General features: G+C 43.3%; 1 protein-coding gene across 5 annotated transcripts in view; it reads left to right on the forward strand.

The window, feature by feature from the left end:
• Nucleotides 1-17,555, forward strand: part of LOC147013318 (high affinity 3',5'-cyclic-AMP phosphodiesterase 7A-like) — a 100,510-nt gene extending 82,955 nt beyond the window's left edge. For 4 of the 5 annotated variants that reach the window (XM_085855040.1, XM_085855036.1, XM_085855038.1 and 1 more), the window contains exons 8-13: nucleotides 1,629-1,760; nucleotides 2,044-2,138; nucleotides 2,446-2,590; nucleotides 10,340-10,436; nucleotides 12,526-12,606; nucleotides 14,519-17,555. In XM_085855040.1, the coding sequence (XP_085711166.1) occupies nucleotides 1,629-1,760; nucleotides 2,044-2,138; nucleotides 2,446-2,590; nucleotides 10,340-10,436; nucleotides 12,526-12,606; nucleotides 14,519-14,727 (759 nt within the window). In that variant the 3' untranslated portion in view covers nucleotides 14,728-17,555. The remainder of the gene's footprint in view (nucleotides 1-1,628; nucleotides 1,761-2,043; nucleotides 2,139-2,445; nucleotides 2,591-10,339; nucleotides 10,437-12,525; nucleotides 12,607-14,518) is intronic. The other variant, XM_085855037.1, reaches the window with a different exon arrangement.
• Nucleotides 17,556-17,918: the final 363 nt, after the last annotated feature.

Raw genomic sequence — 17,918 nt, forward strand, 5'->3', positions numbered from 1 at the left:
TTGAAGAATATTGGCCGTCCATATAATAATCGATTGTGTTTGCTCGGAATTTATTTTAGGACATGAGAGATTGAGTGTGGCTTGTACGACGAAACGTGTGCGTGCGTGTGCGTGTGCGTGTGCGTGTGCGTGTGCGTGTGCGTGTGCGTGTGTGTATATATATACATACTAGCAGGGATACCCGTGCTCCGCACAGGAATCCCGTGGATGACGGCGGGTCTGAAGGAGTATATGTCACAGTTAATTGTAAGATTGTAGAGGCTGCCACCATTATTATTTTTTTTCCATCACCACTATAATATTATATTTTCCCCGCCATGTTTTATATGCAGAAGACTCGAGTTCAAAAATGTTAAGATTTATTGCCGCATCAGATAAAAAACCATAATGCCTCAAAAATGTGAGGCTGGTTTCATGTCATCATTTGCAACTTAATTAATTCTCATTCTCTAGCAAATTCCGTTGGCCCCATGTCAATTGGCTGAACTTGAAAAATTAACGTTACGCAATCAGATGATGACGTCATAATTCGGAAACCGGGAAGTCGGAAGTCATTGTCTTCAATTTACTGTAGCATTATTTTTTCATTCCATTGCAAATGGCGTTGGCCCCATGTCAATCGGCTGAACTTGAAAAATTAACGTTACGAAATCAGGTGATGACGTCATAATTCGGAAACTGCAAGTCGGAAGTACAATTCTTTTACATCGGGACACTCCCGGGTACATGTTCTGTCAGCATGTGAAGTTTGGTGAGGATCAGTCCAGTACTTTTCGCGTGCATAGGTCACAGAGAAACACACACACAGACACACTTTCAACTATATATATATATATATATATATATATATATATATATATATATATATATATATATATATATATATATATATATATATATATATATATATATATATATATATATATATATATATGGTTGACTCAGCCTGTCATCCTTCCGAGGTTGGCGAAGTGAGTACCAGTGTACTGGGCCCGGTGTATACCCCGGTTAAAATAGGTGTACCTATTTTAAGTTGTGTAGTCGTGGGGGATAGCTGGCTTACCATCCCTCGAACGGATAGTGCACTCATCCACCTCTGAGCTGTCCTTTCAGGCCAGGTCGTCATTAGAGGGGCACGTGTAATTTTAAGTAAGTTATGCTGACATTGTGTGGAAGTCTGATTATGCTGTTTATGGAATAAAACATCGAATCCTGGTCCGTGGATTACAGGAGCATAAAGCTACATTAAAGAGGGTTCAACCGAAGGCCACTTCATTGGTTACATGACTGGCAGGTCTTCATTATGAGGAATAGAAAAGGCAAGGTTGTTATTTATTTCTCCCACATTTGCCTCATCCTCTTCCTCCTTTCCTCAACCCTATGTCTGCAAGTTGCTCCTATTTTATGCCCTAAAGCATGAAAAAGTACTTCACCATTCGGCTTCGCAAAAGAAAATTCAGAAAGAGGAAAAAGAAAACCTACTTGTATGTATCAAAAAATCTTAGTTATTTATGGTCTTCCATAGTGGTCTTATGGTGATGTGAGAGATTATGATATAATGAAGATTTGATGAGCATACCCATCTTCCCTCGTATACAAGTCTGACCGAGTCTTTCTGGCTATAACAGCTCGCGCGGACCATGAGGCCCCAAGAGGTCATGCTGGGTTTGCTGGCAGCGGCAGTGCATGACATTGACCACCCTGGAGTTAATCTGACCTTCCTTCGGAATACCGGGCACTACCTAGCACGGGTGCAAAGGGTACGTACTTGGCACGGCAGGTACACAAATCGCAGTGATATGCAGAACTATGATCCATCATGGACATTAGCAAACATTGAACAATCTATTTTACCAATTGTGTTTCGTTTTAGTTTGCCTCTGTTCCCTCAAACATTTGCAAAGAAAAATGTTTTCAAGTGCCAAACACTCGTTCTTCCGTTATATGAGTCTGGTTATATGAGCCAGTGGAGACAAAGATTCCTCCTGATGGTCAAAGACAATTACAAATTACACTTTCAGTACGGTGGTGGTTGTCGTTCAGCAGGGTTCCTCCGTCCTCGAGAACCACCATTGGAGGTCGACATTGGCTCGACTGCGGGAGTCTGAAGTCTTTGAGCATCTGGTTATAGCAGAAAGGTATGGGTTAGCCAACTTTGTGGCCACAAACATTCTAAAGATTTCGGGTTTATTTGTATGGATTGGAATATGGTGGGGATTACGTCAGTTTTCTGTTCGGTTTCATTCGGTCATGAGAGATGAGCGGTGTTCAGCTCAGTTCCTGAGCACACAGCTCATGATGTCCTTGTAATTGATGTGAAAGTACAGCAAGGTCTCCTAAAGTCTCTGTCCTGCATGCTATATGTGTACATGCTCCTCCATGAGCCTTCATATACAAATAGAGATAAGAACAATATTATATCCATCTGCATCTGTTGATGTGCAGGCATGAGCTTGAGGCTTGTCTACAATCTCTTATCCTGGCTACAGACATCAGCCGCCAGTCAGAGTTCCTTTCACGCTTTCAGCTCCTCATGGAACACGGTGCTCTCGACATGACTGATGCTGCGCAGAGACACCTAATTCTGCAGGTATGTCACTACAAAGTCAGCATGTTGTACTCAAGTGCCACTGATCCATTGAATAAACTCTCAAATGAACAACACTCATCCCAGATAATGAACGGAAAACTAGTCGAAATCTTTATAAGGACTAGCATCGGTCTGTGTCTCTCTTTACCAAATGTCGTTAGGTATGTTAATCACCAAAGGAGAGCAGGTGAAGCGACATTTTGGGAGCGAGTCCTTCTTCAAACCTCTATCTTGCTTTGAAGGAGGTCTCACGCTCGGACATCGTTTCACCTTCTCTCCCACAGCAGTTAACATACCTCTCAACATTTGGTTGAGCCAACTTGTCGTCATCTCAGATAACTTTCCAAGTGCAATGACGCCAAGAAAGGGTTCCGTGGAAAGCACTCGCCATTGCATTCTGGTAAAAATTCGGCCAAGGAAGCACTTCTATCATGTTGAAGGCGCTACAAGTTATTGTGATAGGTAGAATATACAAATCGGTCGAACATTAGGACATGTTGACCCTCTTTCCTCCTGAATCAGATTTGTTCTACCATTGAGGACTCACCAACATCATATCATGGAGTTGCTGTGGCAGTTAAATTATATAAGCAAGTGCACCCATACAACGAATTTGTAATTTGGCCAGGTTACTGGTCACAAGGCCTAGTTCTATTAAATATACCATGGGATAGTGAACATTCACACTAACAATGCATCACAGCCAACCTACCATCCCCTCAAAAAAGGCCTTTCACCATACTGTGTCCCTATAAGTACTGCAGCATGTGATAGCAAGTTTTAGTCAAATTCAGCTAAGTTGGGAATCTAACCCAACTCCAGGCAGACAAGTCAACTATCCCACCAGTCCAGTCCAATCAGTTGTGTTTTTGGTGAAACAAAATTCCGTTATTATTATTACTTATTTACATGGTTGAAGGATCATGGAAGAGCTGTCACACAAATCACACACACAGACAAATGCACCAGACAACACAGGACTTTACTTCAGACAAACACAGTCGGTGACCTTGAGGGAACTGATGCAACTTCCTAGGGCACTCTGGGTACCGGAGACATCATCTTCTGATGTCGCTTTTATCTCCGCACTCACTGGGGCAATCAAGGAGAAGTTTCCTCCTTCCCATGAATGTCAACCCATGGGATTTGTCCATATTCTATCCTTTAAATGCCGAGTGTTAATTGGAGGCAGCATGTACTATTTTATAAGTCTTCGGTATGACTCGGCCAGGGTCAGAGTTGAGTCGCCGACCTCCTTGGCTCAAAGCGGATGATCTAACCACAATGCCACCAAATCTAATTGAAGTCTTCCTTTAGTCGTTTTTTTTGTCTTTCTTCATTCTCCTGTGCAAAACCCAAGGTGGTGGTGTGAAATATGGAGATTCACGTGTGTGTTGAAAGTTATACATCTGCTTCATTGACTATTCCAGAACTGAATGAAAAACCTCCCTCGATCTGATAACCACAAACAAACAGAAGCATCATGTGGTTATCTAGCTACAATGCTATTTAATGGAAAAGAACCATCACCTTCACTCAGGATGCAAATCACTCATGTTGGAACTGTACACACAGAGAGAGGCATAACATTGTGTGTACAGGGTAATCAATAGGCCAAGCCTGCAAAAACTTCAATATTCCAGTTCCAGAAAAGGCAAATAAGCATGAGGCAGAAACAGCAATCGAAAGGATAATGTCACGCTTAAATTTGACCTGACCATCCATCAAGATCAGTAAACATTGAAAACAAAGGAAGCCATTGCAACCCGATGCGGTACTCAAAAATAATTACAAAGTTTGGGGGGAAAAGGGATTGTGAATTCAAATATCATTATCCAAACGTCTGGTCTAAATAAGTCAGAAATACAAGTGGCAAAGTACCACAACCTCTAAAAAATGACAAAGAACACCTTCAGAAATATGAAATTAAATAAATAAATCGACATCATACCAGTGATAATCACTCTGAAATGATAAGGAAAAACCTTGCACAGGAATTGAAAGAGATTCCAGGAAACATTACAGCAGACGAGATACAATAGGAAGCTGCCCGAGGTTCCGTGAACGTCCCAAAAAAAAAAAAAGAGCTTTTCGAGCAAAGATGTGATACAGATCACCTGTGAATGCTCCGAAACTTAAATGGGAAAACATCACAACTTGGTTTCTCAAAGTACAATCCCAAAGAGAAAACTTCCGTTTTGACTTCTCTTTCCGGTTTCCTCGTCGTGGTTGCTTCTCTTGGTCCTCAGGGTGATTTGCTTATGAAAAGTTAATGGAAGGCATTGTTCTGGATTTGTCCGTGCCGCCATCGATTTTATGTTTTCTGTATGTGTCAACTGTTCTTCATATTGATTGCTCACTCCTGTGTATTTTTTGTGTGCTCATTCTATTTATTTCGATCCTGCGTCTCAGGCTCAGATAGTTTTGGGTCTTTCCATTTTTATTTTTTTTCCAACTGTTTCCCACACCCACTCACTGTATCTCCATGCCCTGTGTCCCATTATTCACCATTCTTGCTTCAATTCCTTCTCCATAACTTCTGTTTAAAATTAAAAAAAACATGAGAGAAGACTTTCTTTCCTCGTCTTCATTCTTTTTCTTCCTGCATTCTCTCTGCATCAATTTAAATCTTTTTAAACAGAAATTTTAAAATGGTCAATCTTCCCACATACTTTCATCCAAACTCCTTTCTCCCATCCTGCTTTCCGTTCTCCCCTTCTCTCCATCTCTGGATAACTCATAAACTCGTGCTTCATCCGCCTTCGTGTTCATGGTGGCGCTGTCTTTCTTCGTGCCTTTAATCATCATTGTCATCACAATCCTGATGTCTGCCTTCATCTCTCTGCCCTAGGAATCCTTCAATCCAATCTTTTTTGTACTGTGTGGGACTGCGGTGGCAAACTGCTTCACGTCATCTTCACACCCGTGTTCCCCTGCGTCCTGCCTCCTCCATGCTCACCCCATGTCCCATTCCATATCCTCCCGGATCCCCCTCTCCACCAAATCCTCCTCTCTATCCCACTTCCTGCTAACAGCACCTCCTCCTCCCCCATCCCAAGCTCGATGGACATCCAACTTTGCTTCGATTTGACAGATTCCTCTGTGTCTCTCCCTCAGTATTGTCTTTTCCGGTTTGACAAACCTGAATGCCACTGTTTCCAGTGGCTGAGATGCAGTTTATGTCAAGAACTCTATTTCTCACACTCTCCGTGTACTGCACTTCCCCCACCTAACCCCCAGGAGTACCTTTGGCTGCGTTTTCCCCTTTACAACTACCTCCTGTTTGTCTGTGTGCTATACCATCCTCCTAACAGGGATGACTTGATCTACATCCCCTCTCTGTAAACAATGGACAAACTTATTTATAACCACCCATCCCAACTCTCTCTACCTCATATGTGATGAATTCAACTGTCATCGTGTCATTTGGCTGAGTATTTGTTCCTTTTCTACCAGCCGTGGCATTGCAGCAAAGGTCTTCTGTGACTCCATGGGCTTCACCCAATCAGTGAACTTTCCTCACTGGATTTCTCCCAATGTCACTGGACTTGGGAATGCCAAATTTTCCTACTGATGTCTCCTGTTCCTCATCTGGCCCAAAAGGTTAATCTGATCATGTGCTTATGAGAATCCCTATCTCTCCGGCTATTGTCAGAGAGCCACTTCAGTGCCGTAGAGACAGGCAGTTCACTCAAGGTGACTGGCAGGGACCGCAAGCTACCTTCTTATGTCAAGACTGGTCCTTTTCCATCTCTTCTGACATGAATACGGACTGAGAATCCTTGCACACAAGCTTGCTTTCCATTATGTACAGATTTATACCATCTCGGCTGCTGTTATCACACCTATCCTCTCGACCCTGATACACAGAATCCTGTGGTGAGGCAGTTTCCGTCAACCAACTTGCCTTCTCTTCCTGGAAGGAAAATCTGACTGAAAGCAAACTCATATCATTCTAAAAGTCCAGAACAAGTGTGTGTGTCCACTCTCAGGAAAGCCAAAAAACAACGTCTGGTCAACATCAAGGCTGAACCCGTAAACCCGTCTCCTTCTTCAAAGACCTGGTAGCGACTTATCAAGTCTGTCTCTGGTATATTTACCCCCTCCATCCCTTACCCCACTTCAAATGACACCACAGCTGACTGCTCGTGAGAAGGCTGAATGCCAAAATTATGCATTCGCTTCCAAGTCTTATGGAGCTAACCCCTCAATCCCTACACCTACCCTACCCTATTCTACCCAACTGCTTCTGGATACTGTCTTTCCCACTAAAGAATGCGGAAAGCTTTCTGCCAAACCTCAACTCCGATTCTGTGAGAAGCACAGACAGCATCAATACAAGAGTACTGAAAACATGCTCTGCTGCTCTTGCTCATCCTCTTTCTGCGATGTTCAGTCGATAATTGTCTCTGGGTCAGTTTCCACCTGCCTGGAAGTTAGCAAACATCACTGCAATGCACAAACATGATGAAAAAAATGGATCCTCTTAACTGTAGGCCAATTAGCTTGATTCCAATTATAAGCAAGGTCACAGACTCCATTATCGCAGTTGACATCAAATCCTTCCTTTTCTCCAACGGCCGGATCTTTGACCATCAGCTTGGGTTCCAACCTTATCACTCGACCCTGGACATGCTGCTTCCGCTTGGCCAACAATGAAGAGGCCCTCAATGTCAGACATGAGGTCAGGATCATCTCACTAGACATATCTCAAGCATTTGATATAGTCTGGCACCCCACCTTTATCTCCAAACTCTCTGCTTATGGCATCTAAAGCCACCTCTGTATTATTATTATTATTATATGTTATTCATTTTTCATACAATATGTCAGTTTATTTCATGATGTGATTATTTTTACTATTTTCACAAGTAGTTATATTTTTTATTATCAATATTATTTCGTTTTGTTTTATATCGATGGAACTGGACCTTTTTAGTTTTTGAACTACTTGTTCTGTGTATTTTGGAATTAAACCGAAATTTTAATCTTTTTATCTTATCTGTATCTGTTGTGCCTGGTGTTGGCTTAATGGCTCGGGTGGCAGGCATGGATCTGAGGGTCCCGAGTTCAAATCCTGCTTGGCTGTTGAATCAATTCCAGGTGGGGTTGAATCAGCCTGTCATCCTTCTGAGGTTGGCAAAATGAGTACCAGCTTGCTGAGATGATTGAGCCATTTGAGTAGCCTGTGTTGGAGTGGTGATCTGTCCAGGATTGTTCCCAATAGCCCAGGAGACTGCTTTGGCAGCACTGATGCTCTGTATAGAGTATGATCCTGATGGATGGATGAATCTGTCATGGATCTTTGACTTCCTCCATTCCCATATTTAGCATTTCGCTCTTAAGTGACACTGATCTCCTCTCATTCTCAAGGATGGAGGCTTTCATGGGCCCAGTCCTGTTTCTCATCTGCATCAATGATCTTTCTGATTCCCTGGAAAATTCTGCCTAACTCTTTGCTGATGAGTCCACCCTCTGCCGTTTCATTTCTCATCCTTCAGGCAAACAGGCAGCAGCCTCTTCCATCTCTGCAGATCATGATAAAATCAAGAGCTCGTCCAACACCTGGAATATGCCTTTCAACCGTGACAAATTACACACACTCACCCTGTCTCCGAAAGGACTGTCTGGCAAACCTTCTCACCCATATCCTAAACAAACTACTCAGAGGTGAAATCACTCAAACCTTTGGGCCTCACCATAAGCTATGATCTTTCTTGGGCAGACCATATTTCCAAGATGACTTCCAAAGCCAGCTGCCAATTAGGCATCCTTCATCATGCAAGGTCTTTCCTTGGACAATCTGAACTTTTGACAACCAACAAGGCCTTCATTATCAGCTTAAGCCTGGTGTTGGCTTAGTGGTTAGGATGGCGGCTTGGGATCATCGGGTCCTGAGTTCAAGCCCTATTGGCCGCTGAATTAATATACACCAGGAGGTGGACTCAGCCTGTCATCCTTCCGAGGTTGGCAAAATGAGTACCAGTGTACTGGTAAGGGGGACACTGCATCAGCGGCATTGCCACGTCCCAACCAATGATGCAACCAGCAGCCACAGGCTGCACTCGATAGAGAGAGATTATCAGCTTGATGGAGTACTGCTCTCCCCTTTTGGTTGGTACCCCAACATCACAACTTGCCCTCCTTCAGGCCATGGAAAGCAAGGCCCTCAAAATAACTGGTATCTCCCATGACAGTTGTGTGTTACTTTAACATCACAGAGGTTGGTGGCTTCTGTATTCTACCACCTTCTTTTTTGTCTTGCACTCTCTGCCTTCTCTTGGCTCTGTCCTTTCTATGTTTCTGCAGGGCATACACAGTCTTCCAGTAACCCTCTTCTTGTTGAACACTCAAAATCCAGGCTCACTGCTCACCTCATTCGTTCCTCTTTTCTCTCACATGTGGAATCACCTTCCTCTGTCTGTTCAGTCCCATTCTTCCCTCTAGGGCTTTGAGACAGATGTTCACCACTACCTCAGGCCAATCCCCCCCCCCAATCCATATTCATGTGTCCTTCTCCTCCCTCCCCCCTTGATGTCACTTTCACTTCGACTCTGCTGTTGGTGTTTCTCCCACTTCCATTTTGTTCCCTTCCATTCTGATATAGCTCTTCCACGAGCCTCAACCATGTGTACCAAAAATGAAAAAGGATAATTTGGGCCTGGTTCTGCCTTTTAACATCTGCTTCACATGATACTACGACTACTACTACTCTACTTTAACGGTTACAGTTATCCCCACCTTCTTATCAGGAAGATCAGGGAAAGTTTTTGACAAGTCTTTCACGAAGTGGCGAGTCAGGCTTGACGTTCGACTGAGGTGATTTGGGAAGGAATTGCCGGCGATAAATCACCAGCTCTTGATGAAAGACACTGCAGGGATTTTTAATGCCCACCAATTGATGTTAGCGGATGGGGCACCCAGCTTAATGTCAAACCAAGGGATGACATACTTTATGATGCAATGTCCTGCATCCGAAGCACCAATATAACTGGACGTTATCGTAACGTCAGTAATCAAACTCAGGCCAGATCAAAAGGTAAGTGCACTCCCCCTGCACCACCCTGTTGAACAGACTTCGGCCTTATCTGATAAACAGGCAGTTTGGCTTGTTAGTCTTCACATGATCCACCAACCCAGGTTGAAATACCATATGTGGTTGTCCATTGTCGACTCTGCTTGGTGTTGGCTTAATGGTTAGGGTGGTGGGCTTGGGATCTTTGGATTCTGAGTTCAAATCCCACTCTGCTGTTGAATTAATACCAGGTGGGGTTGACTCTGCCTGTCATCCTTCCAAAGTCGGCAAAATGAGTGCCAACTTGCTGGTATCCTGTGTCGGAGTGGCGACCCGTCCAGGATTGTGCCCAAGAGCCAATGAGACTGCTTCGGCAGCACCAACGCTCTGCACAGAGTATGGTCCCAATGGATGGATGGATTTGGCCACTCATGTCAGTGTGATTCATGGAAAGTACACAAACATCTGATGTTTTTTTCCCTGCACATTATCTACAGAATCTCCTCCAAGAGCCTCCTTATATTGTTGTATTTAAAAAGAAAAATCATGTCACACGCACAGGCACACCACAAAACAGGAAGTGTTCCACATTGTGTGTTCCGCAATCCAGTCATACGATTTCTCGTGAATGGTATCTGTTCCAAGTTCAGTACAAGTGCTTATTTGTCTGTCTGTCTGTCTCTGTCTCTCATCCAAGGAGTTCACTCACTTGCACGTCTATGTTCCTCCATTAGATCTCACTCAAATGCGCGGACATCTCAAACCCGTGCCGTCCATGGCACGTAAGCCACCGCTGGGGAGAGCGGGTATGTGAGGAGTTCTTCAGACAAGGTAAGTACTATTTCTGCCTCGATTCCTTCCTTCAATCTCTTTATTACATTTTTCCTCTTATTAGTCGCCTAACCATTTCACCGGAGGGGACCATAGGTTCAAGTTTTAGTGCTTTTTGTCAATTTTTCACAGAGTTATGCCCTTTTTGGACTTGAAAAATATCTCATTTTATACATGGGTCAGTGTTTGGCTACCCTAACTCCACCCACTGCTTTACACCCAATGGCTGGACAACTCGCCTGACTCCACCCCAATAAAATCTTGTGCCACCATTGCATGAAACAGCACAGATTGGCAGGCCTCAGGCCTGACAATAACCACAATGTATTATATATGCACAAAAGGCATACGCATGTTTTACATCAGGTTATTTTTAATGTGAAATAGGAAAAACCAAGAAACAAATGAAACACCGTGGGTAATGAATGTTCTTCTTCTTCATTTTAGTTCCAGTATCGGCTTGAGCATGCGTTAAACGGAAACGAATTTTTATCTCCCGAACATTCATTGGGACCGGAAGGGGACATGTATTGCAAAGCAATTCTCGCTCTTGTTTAGTCTTGACTCACCTATTTAATGTACAGTGTTTGTTTTCCATTCACCAACCTCATTCAACCTCAGGTTGCATGGACACGACAGTAATTTTCAGCCCGATTTTCTTTGAAATAGAAAACCTGAAAACCTTGCAGAAAAAAAAAATAAGAGGACAATCATTGGATTCAGAAGAAAGTATGGAAAGAAGAGCAAGAAGGTACACAGTGTCAAAACACAGGTGATGTCCAAGAAGGTAGATGTTACATGATCCAAATATCGAAGATATGACATCGACTGACTGCAATGATAGATTCTATATCATTGCTCCATGATGACATCGACATCGAGACAGACATGACAAGAGAGATAAGGCAGCAAGGGAATACCTTTTGGAGGATATTGAGAGAATCAGATTTCTTTACTTTTGATGAATTGGTATCACATTTGTGGGATCCTTGTGGTAAGCTGGTCAATAACAGCAGGTTTTCTTGTCAATGGGACTCTGATGCAGAGACAGGCTCAGGCGGACCCCGATGCAGAGACAGGCTCAGGCGGACCCCGACGCAGAGACAGGCTCAGGCGGACCCCGACGCAGAGACAGGCTCAGGCGGACCCCGATGCAGAGACAGGCCCAGGCGGACCCCGATGCAGAGACAGGCTCAGGCGGACCCCGATGCAGAGACAGGCCCAGGCGGACCCCGATGCAGAGACAGGCCCAGGCGGACCCCGATGCAGAGACAGGCCCAGGCGGACCCCGATGCAGAGACAGGCCCAGGCGGACCCCGATACAGAGACAGGCCCAGGCGGACCCCGACGCAGAGACAGGCCCAGGCGGACCCCGATGCAGAGACAGCCATAAACAGAAGTGAGTTCTTCCAGTAAAATAGGTTATACGTTGATGTCGCATCAGTACATTTGCCACATCCAATACCAAACAATTAGGGTCGCCATCAAAAATTAATGAAGGGTATGAAGAAATGCGAACGGACTTTATTGCACTTAACAGTCAAATTATTACTTTTATAGCTGTGTAGTTTTGTTCATCCATAAACGATTTTTTTTCCCCGATGTTTATATCCGATTTCTTTCAATCACTCGGTGGGATGTTCCATAACTGTGATTGCTTGTTTTGTTATTTGTACATGATTGAAGATCATAAATTATTATCCTTGAATTGTTCATTTAAAACAAGAAAAAGGATAACCATCAAATATATAATCAAGAAAGTATAAACTGAATGTGAAGAGAGAGCAACAATGGAATGAAGTGTGTTTAAAAACAAGTATTTTGTGAAACTTGTCGAGGACCTTGTACATGTACAACATATACGACTCGGACCACAGAAGACGCAAGTGTACTTTTCTTTGATATTACAAAGACAACAGTAGACAATGGACAAATCGACACTGTATATGGTTTCTTAACCTGGCATTATGTATCTCACTTAGGATGGCTAAGCATGCTAATCTATTGCGCGAGATGACATCTGTTTTAATTGTGCTTTGTTTCAAGAATCATAATGGCCAGTGACCGTGTCCTGGCGGAATGTTTGCAGGTGATCTGGAGAGGAGAAGTAGGATGCCGATCTCATCCTTGTGTGACCGTTACACAGACACCATCCCCACAATCCAGATTGGTGGGTCCATTGTGGGCAATAATCAAGTCATTTGTCATTAACGTGACATGTACATACCAAATTATATTACAAGGGAAAAGTATCACATGATGAAATGTAAAAACTGTTTTGAAATGTGTGTGCAGGCTCAATTTGGTCGAATAATTAGTTTGAGATAACCATCTCTCTCTCTCTCTCTGTTAACAATTACAAAACAGGCATAGATCAGTTACAAGGTTGCACTGTACCAACTCATTGAGTGACCTTTGCATATAGTTAAGACTGTGGACCCATCGTTCAGAAAGGTTCCATGATAAACGGAGCCCAGCTATGATCGGAATGGTTATGAAATCCATTCATCCATTGGGACCATATTCTGTACAGAGCATCAGTGCTGCCAAAGCAGTCTCCTGGGCTATTGGGCACAATCCTGGATGGGTCGCCACCCCAACACAGGACACTCAAATGGCTCAATAATCCCAGAAAGGTGGTAGTCATTTTGCCGACCTCAGCTGTTATTAATTCAGCAGTCAACGGAGTTCAAACTCAGGAACCTAAGATCCAAAGCCAGCCATCCAAACCATTAAGCCAACACCAGGTTTTCCAGGCTGGTGAAGAGTACTTCAATAGTGTTGCAGTTCAGTTACAGGAGAAACCGCAGAAAAAAATTTAGATGAAACTTGACCACAATCTTTATCACCCATGAAGAACCGAGGTTTGTTCATGGCATTAAAAGAAAAAAAATCCATTGGTATTTACTTTCTTCTCCATTATATAATTTGTGGGTCATCCATGTCTATCAGCGGTTGCTTGGTTATCTTGTCCAGCCACTACCAGGTGAGTGCCCAGGGGTAGTTCCCCTATGTTCAATATCTCTGTGAGGTTCTTTGTCATCATTCCTGTAGGTCCAGCTATCACTGGTACAACTTTGGCATTCTTCAGCTTCCAGGATCTTGTCACTTCATTCTTGAGGTCTTGATGTTTGGTAATTTTTTTGATTTCTGCATCGTTTAGTCCAAAATCACTGGTAACACCTCAATTAGCATAACAAGCATAAGATATCATTCTCTTTACTAATCCCACCTCCACCCCTCACCTTTCTCTTTTTCATATATATATATATCTATCTATCTATCTATCTATCTATCTATCTATCTATCTATCTATCTATCTATCTATCTCTCTCTCTCTCTCTCTCTCTCTCTCTCTCTCTCTCTCTCTCTCTCTCTCTCTCTCTCTCTCTCTCTCTCTCTCTCTCTCTCTCTCTCTCTCTCTCTCTCTCTCTCTCTCTCTCTCTCTCTCTCTCTCTCTCTCTCTCTCTCTCTCTCTCTCTCTCTCTCTCTCTCTCTCTCTCTCTCTCTCTCTCTCTCTCTCTCTCTCTCTCCCCTCCCTCCCTCCCATAGTATAGCAACATTTGGTGAGGAATAGCTCTCTCCAACTCTGCCCCCCTTCCTCACCCCCCACCCTTCTGCCTCTCTCCTCTCTCCCCTCCCTCTTCCATCCCTTCTCTCCCTCCCCTCCCCCTCAACCCCCCCCCATAATACCCCCATCAGCGAAGCGACGAATTGTATTTGCTAGTATATATATATATATATATATATTTATTATAATACCAAGCTTGCACACTAAAAACTCGGCTCGCCGTCACACGATCCCTATGAAATTGTTGTGGCACTTAGCGGACATGCCGACAATGTTTGGGAAGTCTTGGCATTCCATAGTACCACTTGCATTTTGCACAATGTGTATTTTTGTCATTCCCCGTGTTCGGTCTGTCGTCTGCTACCAGCTATGTTGTACTGCTATCCCGTGCATGTGCACGGGTATATATATATATATACACACATTTGTGTATATGAAGTATATCAGGCACAATATTAGTGGACGTTATAATTATTTTTCTCTTTATCAAGTGACTTTCTGCTCTTTGCAGGGTTCATGACCCACGTGGCCATGCCATTATTCGAGGCTTGGGCACAGTTTATGGACACCCACTTGTCACGCTCTCTCCTGTGCAATCTTGTTCGCAACCGGCATCGCTGGCAGCAACTGCAGCATGGCTGGAACGGTGGAAGCAATGGTTGCCAACAACAAGACAACACACCTCGCTCCTGGCACAACACATTTTTGGTCAGGTGGTAAAAACAAAAAAAAACAATATTAAATGGCAATAACTATGATAGTTTAAATGAAACAGTCAAAAGGGAAGTTGTGCTTTTGAAGAGCAATGCACCAAATAAGAGAAGAAAAAAAAAAAATGTCCAGTTTTGAGTTGTCAGATTCAAGAGGAACTATTTCGAAAAAATGTGAACATGATACTATAAAAGAATGAGGAAGTAAAAAGAAGGTCCAACAGACTTCAATTCCACAATAAAGACACTCCCCCCCCCAAGTACTCTGCCATAACCAACACAACCTGTACAAAGACGGGACCAAAGCAAACGAGACAGCAGCAAACAAAGTTTGAGTAACAGCTGTTGAGAGGCAATTCAATTGCTCGACCAAAACCAAAGCACAATAAACAGGAAAACACACAAGCTTTACTACAAATGTATATAACTCCACATGATTTAGATTCCCACCCGGTTGATCATCGAAACAAAAATAAATAATAACGAACATCAGTGAGTGTATGTAGAGGCGGATTGATCAGGTATCACGACACAGCTCTACGATCTGCCTCTTGCAGGACCTGAAGCACAGTGCCCAGGCTAGAACGAGCTTTGATAAAGCATTCATTGAAAATACAAACATGTACTTTTTCGAATCACGTATGATCACAGGAGATGAGATCTCTTGGAAGGCGCCGGGCAGATGAGAAAGTGCGCATCGGGTGCCTTGACCTGCAGAGCTAGTGCAGGTGCGTGAGCGCGCGCGGGCATCAGTGCTCTCAACAGGTGCGACTGTTAACTCGACGGGGAAAATACAAGTGCTGCAGACCGTTATGCACCCAGCGCCCACATTGTGAAACAAGATGGATGTGAAATTTAGTTTGGAAACGCATCGTTAACAAGTTCTCTTTTGCAACGTTTAATGGGAAAGGGGAAAACAAGCAAACTTTTCATCGTAATCAAGTGACAAAAATGTAATTTGCAAATGCATTTTACTCCACCATTAATGATGTATAAAATATACATATATATATATATATATATATATATTTTTTTTTTTTCAAGAAACAGCAGTTTGCCACCAGCTTTTTACTCGACATCGTTAGATGTGGCTGGTCAGTCCTTCGCTTAGGCCATGACTGCGGTAACAAAAGGTGCACCTTGTCTGCACCGTTTTAAAGCAATGTCCATTTTTTTCAGATTAAAAAAAAAATCATTAAAGAATCAGAGCCACACCCACTTTTCAGATTAAAATAATAAATAAACATCCAGTCATGCCATCCATCCATTGGGACCATACTCCTGGACGGGTCGTCACTCCGACACAGGATACCAGCAAGCTGGCACTCATTTTGCCGACAGGCACAGTCAACACCACCTGGTATTAATTCAACAGCCGAGTGAGATTTGAGCTCAGGATCCTGGGATCCCAAGCTCACCACCCTAACCATTAAGCCAACACCAGGCATAGATAGAGTCATGCCCACCAAGGCATTTTGTTCATAGGTAGCATTTTAGTACCCCCGCGACACATCGTCAATTATATGGAATAATCCCGTTGTTGTGAAGCTTTTATGAAATAATTAAAAATAAAAATAAAAGATTAATGGAAAACATTCCACTTCAGTAACATTCATTAGGGGGCAATGGAAGGAAAATGCACTCGACGTGGCAAAAATTTTGACAAAATGTTCACCAAAATTATCTCGCATGTAATGTGGTGTAACGGCCTCATGCAGAAGAGGGGAAAAGGAAAGGATGGATGTTGACACCATGAAGAGCGAGCTGTTATACACAATAAATAAAAAGATTGCCGTTGTTTTAGGGTTAGAGGGGTTTTGGGCAGCACTGCCCTTTTTTTTTTTACCCAAACCCCCATTTTAGTACCCCATGCCAAGATGCCTTGAGGGTAAATAAGTCAATCATGAAGTGTGAGCTGGCACCACATGTAAATACCAAGACCAGCACACTGACCGCTCTATGAGGGTCATTAGTGAGCCAGACAGGTTCTTTTGTTCGTCATAATCTGATAGTGACATAGTAAATGTCATGGGACTACCTCGACTTCAGAAGCTTCGGATGGAAATCCCAAATACTGCTGCCTTCGCACCCACAACCTCTGGGATACCAGTCTGGCGTCCTCACCGTAAGGATGCCACCGTAACCAGCTGTCCAACAGACTGGTATTATCAATCCTAAATGTAGTTCTAGTAGGGAAAGAAAAATGGGGAGGATGTAAGATTGTGCCAGAAAAAAGGGTGTTGAACAGTCAAAGGTTATGGGAAGAGTTGTGGAAAATGCGAGTCATAAATCAGCGGCACGTCGTCCTTAAATCCAAACCAGATATTCCTTCCATACACGCCGAATGCTTTGCTCGTCGCTCTTCATAATCGGCATCAAGTCTCATTTGGATTCGAATACTCAAACTTAGTCACAAAAATATTTAAATCAAAGAGCATTTCATCTTAATTGTTCCTCAAAATTCCACGACCATCAACTTCATGCTCAGCTTTCCTAGCCGTTGGCCTTTTGCCCATGTTCACCCATTTGTTTCCCTTGTAAACCCTCCCACTAAGCTATGCTCTTCCTGACTGTAAAAGTTGTGTGTGTGTGTGTGTGTGTGTGTGTGTGTGTGTGTGTGTGTCACTTAGTGCATTTTTGAAAGCTCCATGTATGTTAAAACTTTCACACACAGTTTGGCCGACATTCCGTGTTTTCCCAATATGTTCACGTGTAAGAGTGTTGCGGTTGATGTGAAGCAATGTGGAAAACTCTCTTTCCCGAACAAGAAAGATGAAAATGCACTTTATGTTAAAAAAAAATTGTATAAAATCCTCGGCCCTGTGCAGTTCCTACCAAGTGTGGCATCTTGTTTTTCTGCATCAAGAAAGTCCGATTCATCAACAAGCTGCATTTCAATTGGGCTCAATTTTGACAAGAGAAATTATCCTTAAACAGCAAAGCAGTTATTGAAGAACGAAACACATGGCAAAAACAAGGAGGAATGCTGGATGGGGCACTTTGGGAGAGGGGTTGGAGTGGTGGGAGAAGGGAGAGGAGTGGGAGGAGTTGGAGGGGGGAGTACCTTAAGGACTCGAGCCCCGTGCTCTCAGTCTTTTCCTTTCAGTGCCGTGTCGGTTCGATCATTTATTCTCTGGAGCCATTGGCAAGCAAGGAAGAAGTAATACTCAAAGCCTGTCTGACACGATGGCATAGAGGTAG

This window comes from Eptatretus burgeri, chromosome 14 (genome assembly GCF_056783735.1).
Source record: "Eptatretus burgeri isolate ZD-2024b chromosome 14, Ebu_testis_v1, whole genome shotgun sequence".
Lineage (NCBI taxonomy): Eukaryota > Metazoa > Chordata > Myxini > Myxiniformes > Myxinidae > Eptatretus > Eptatretus burgeri.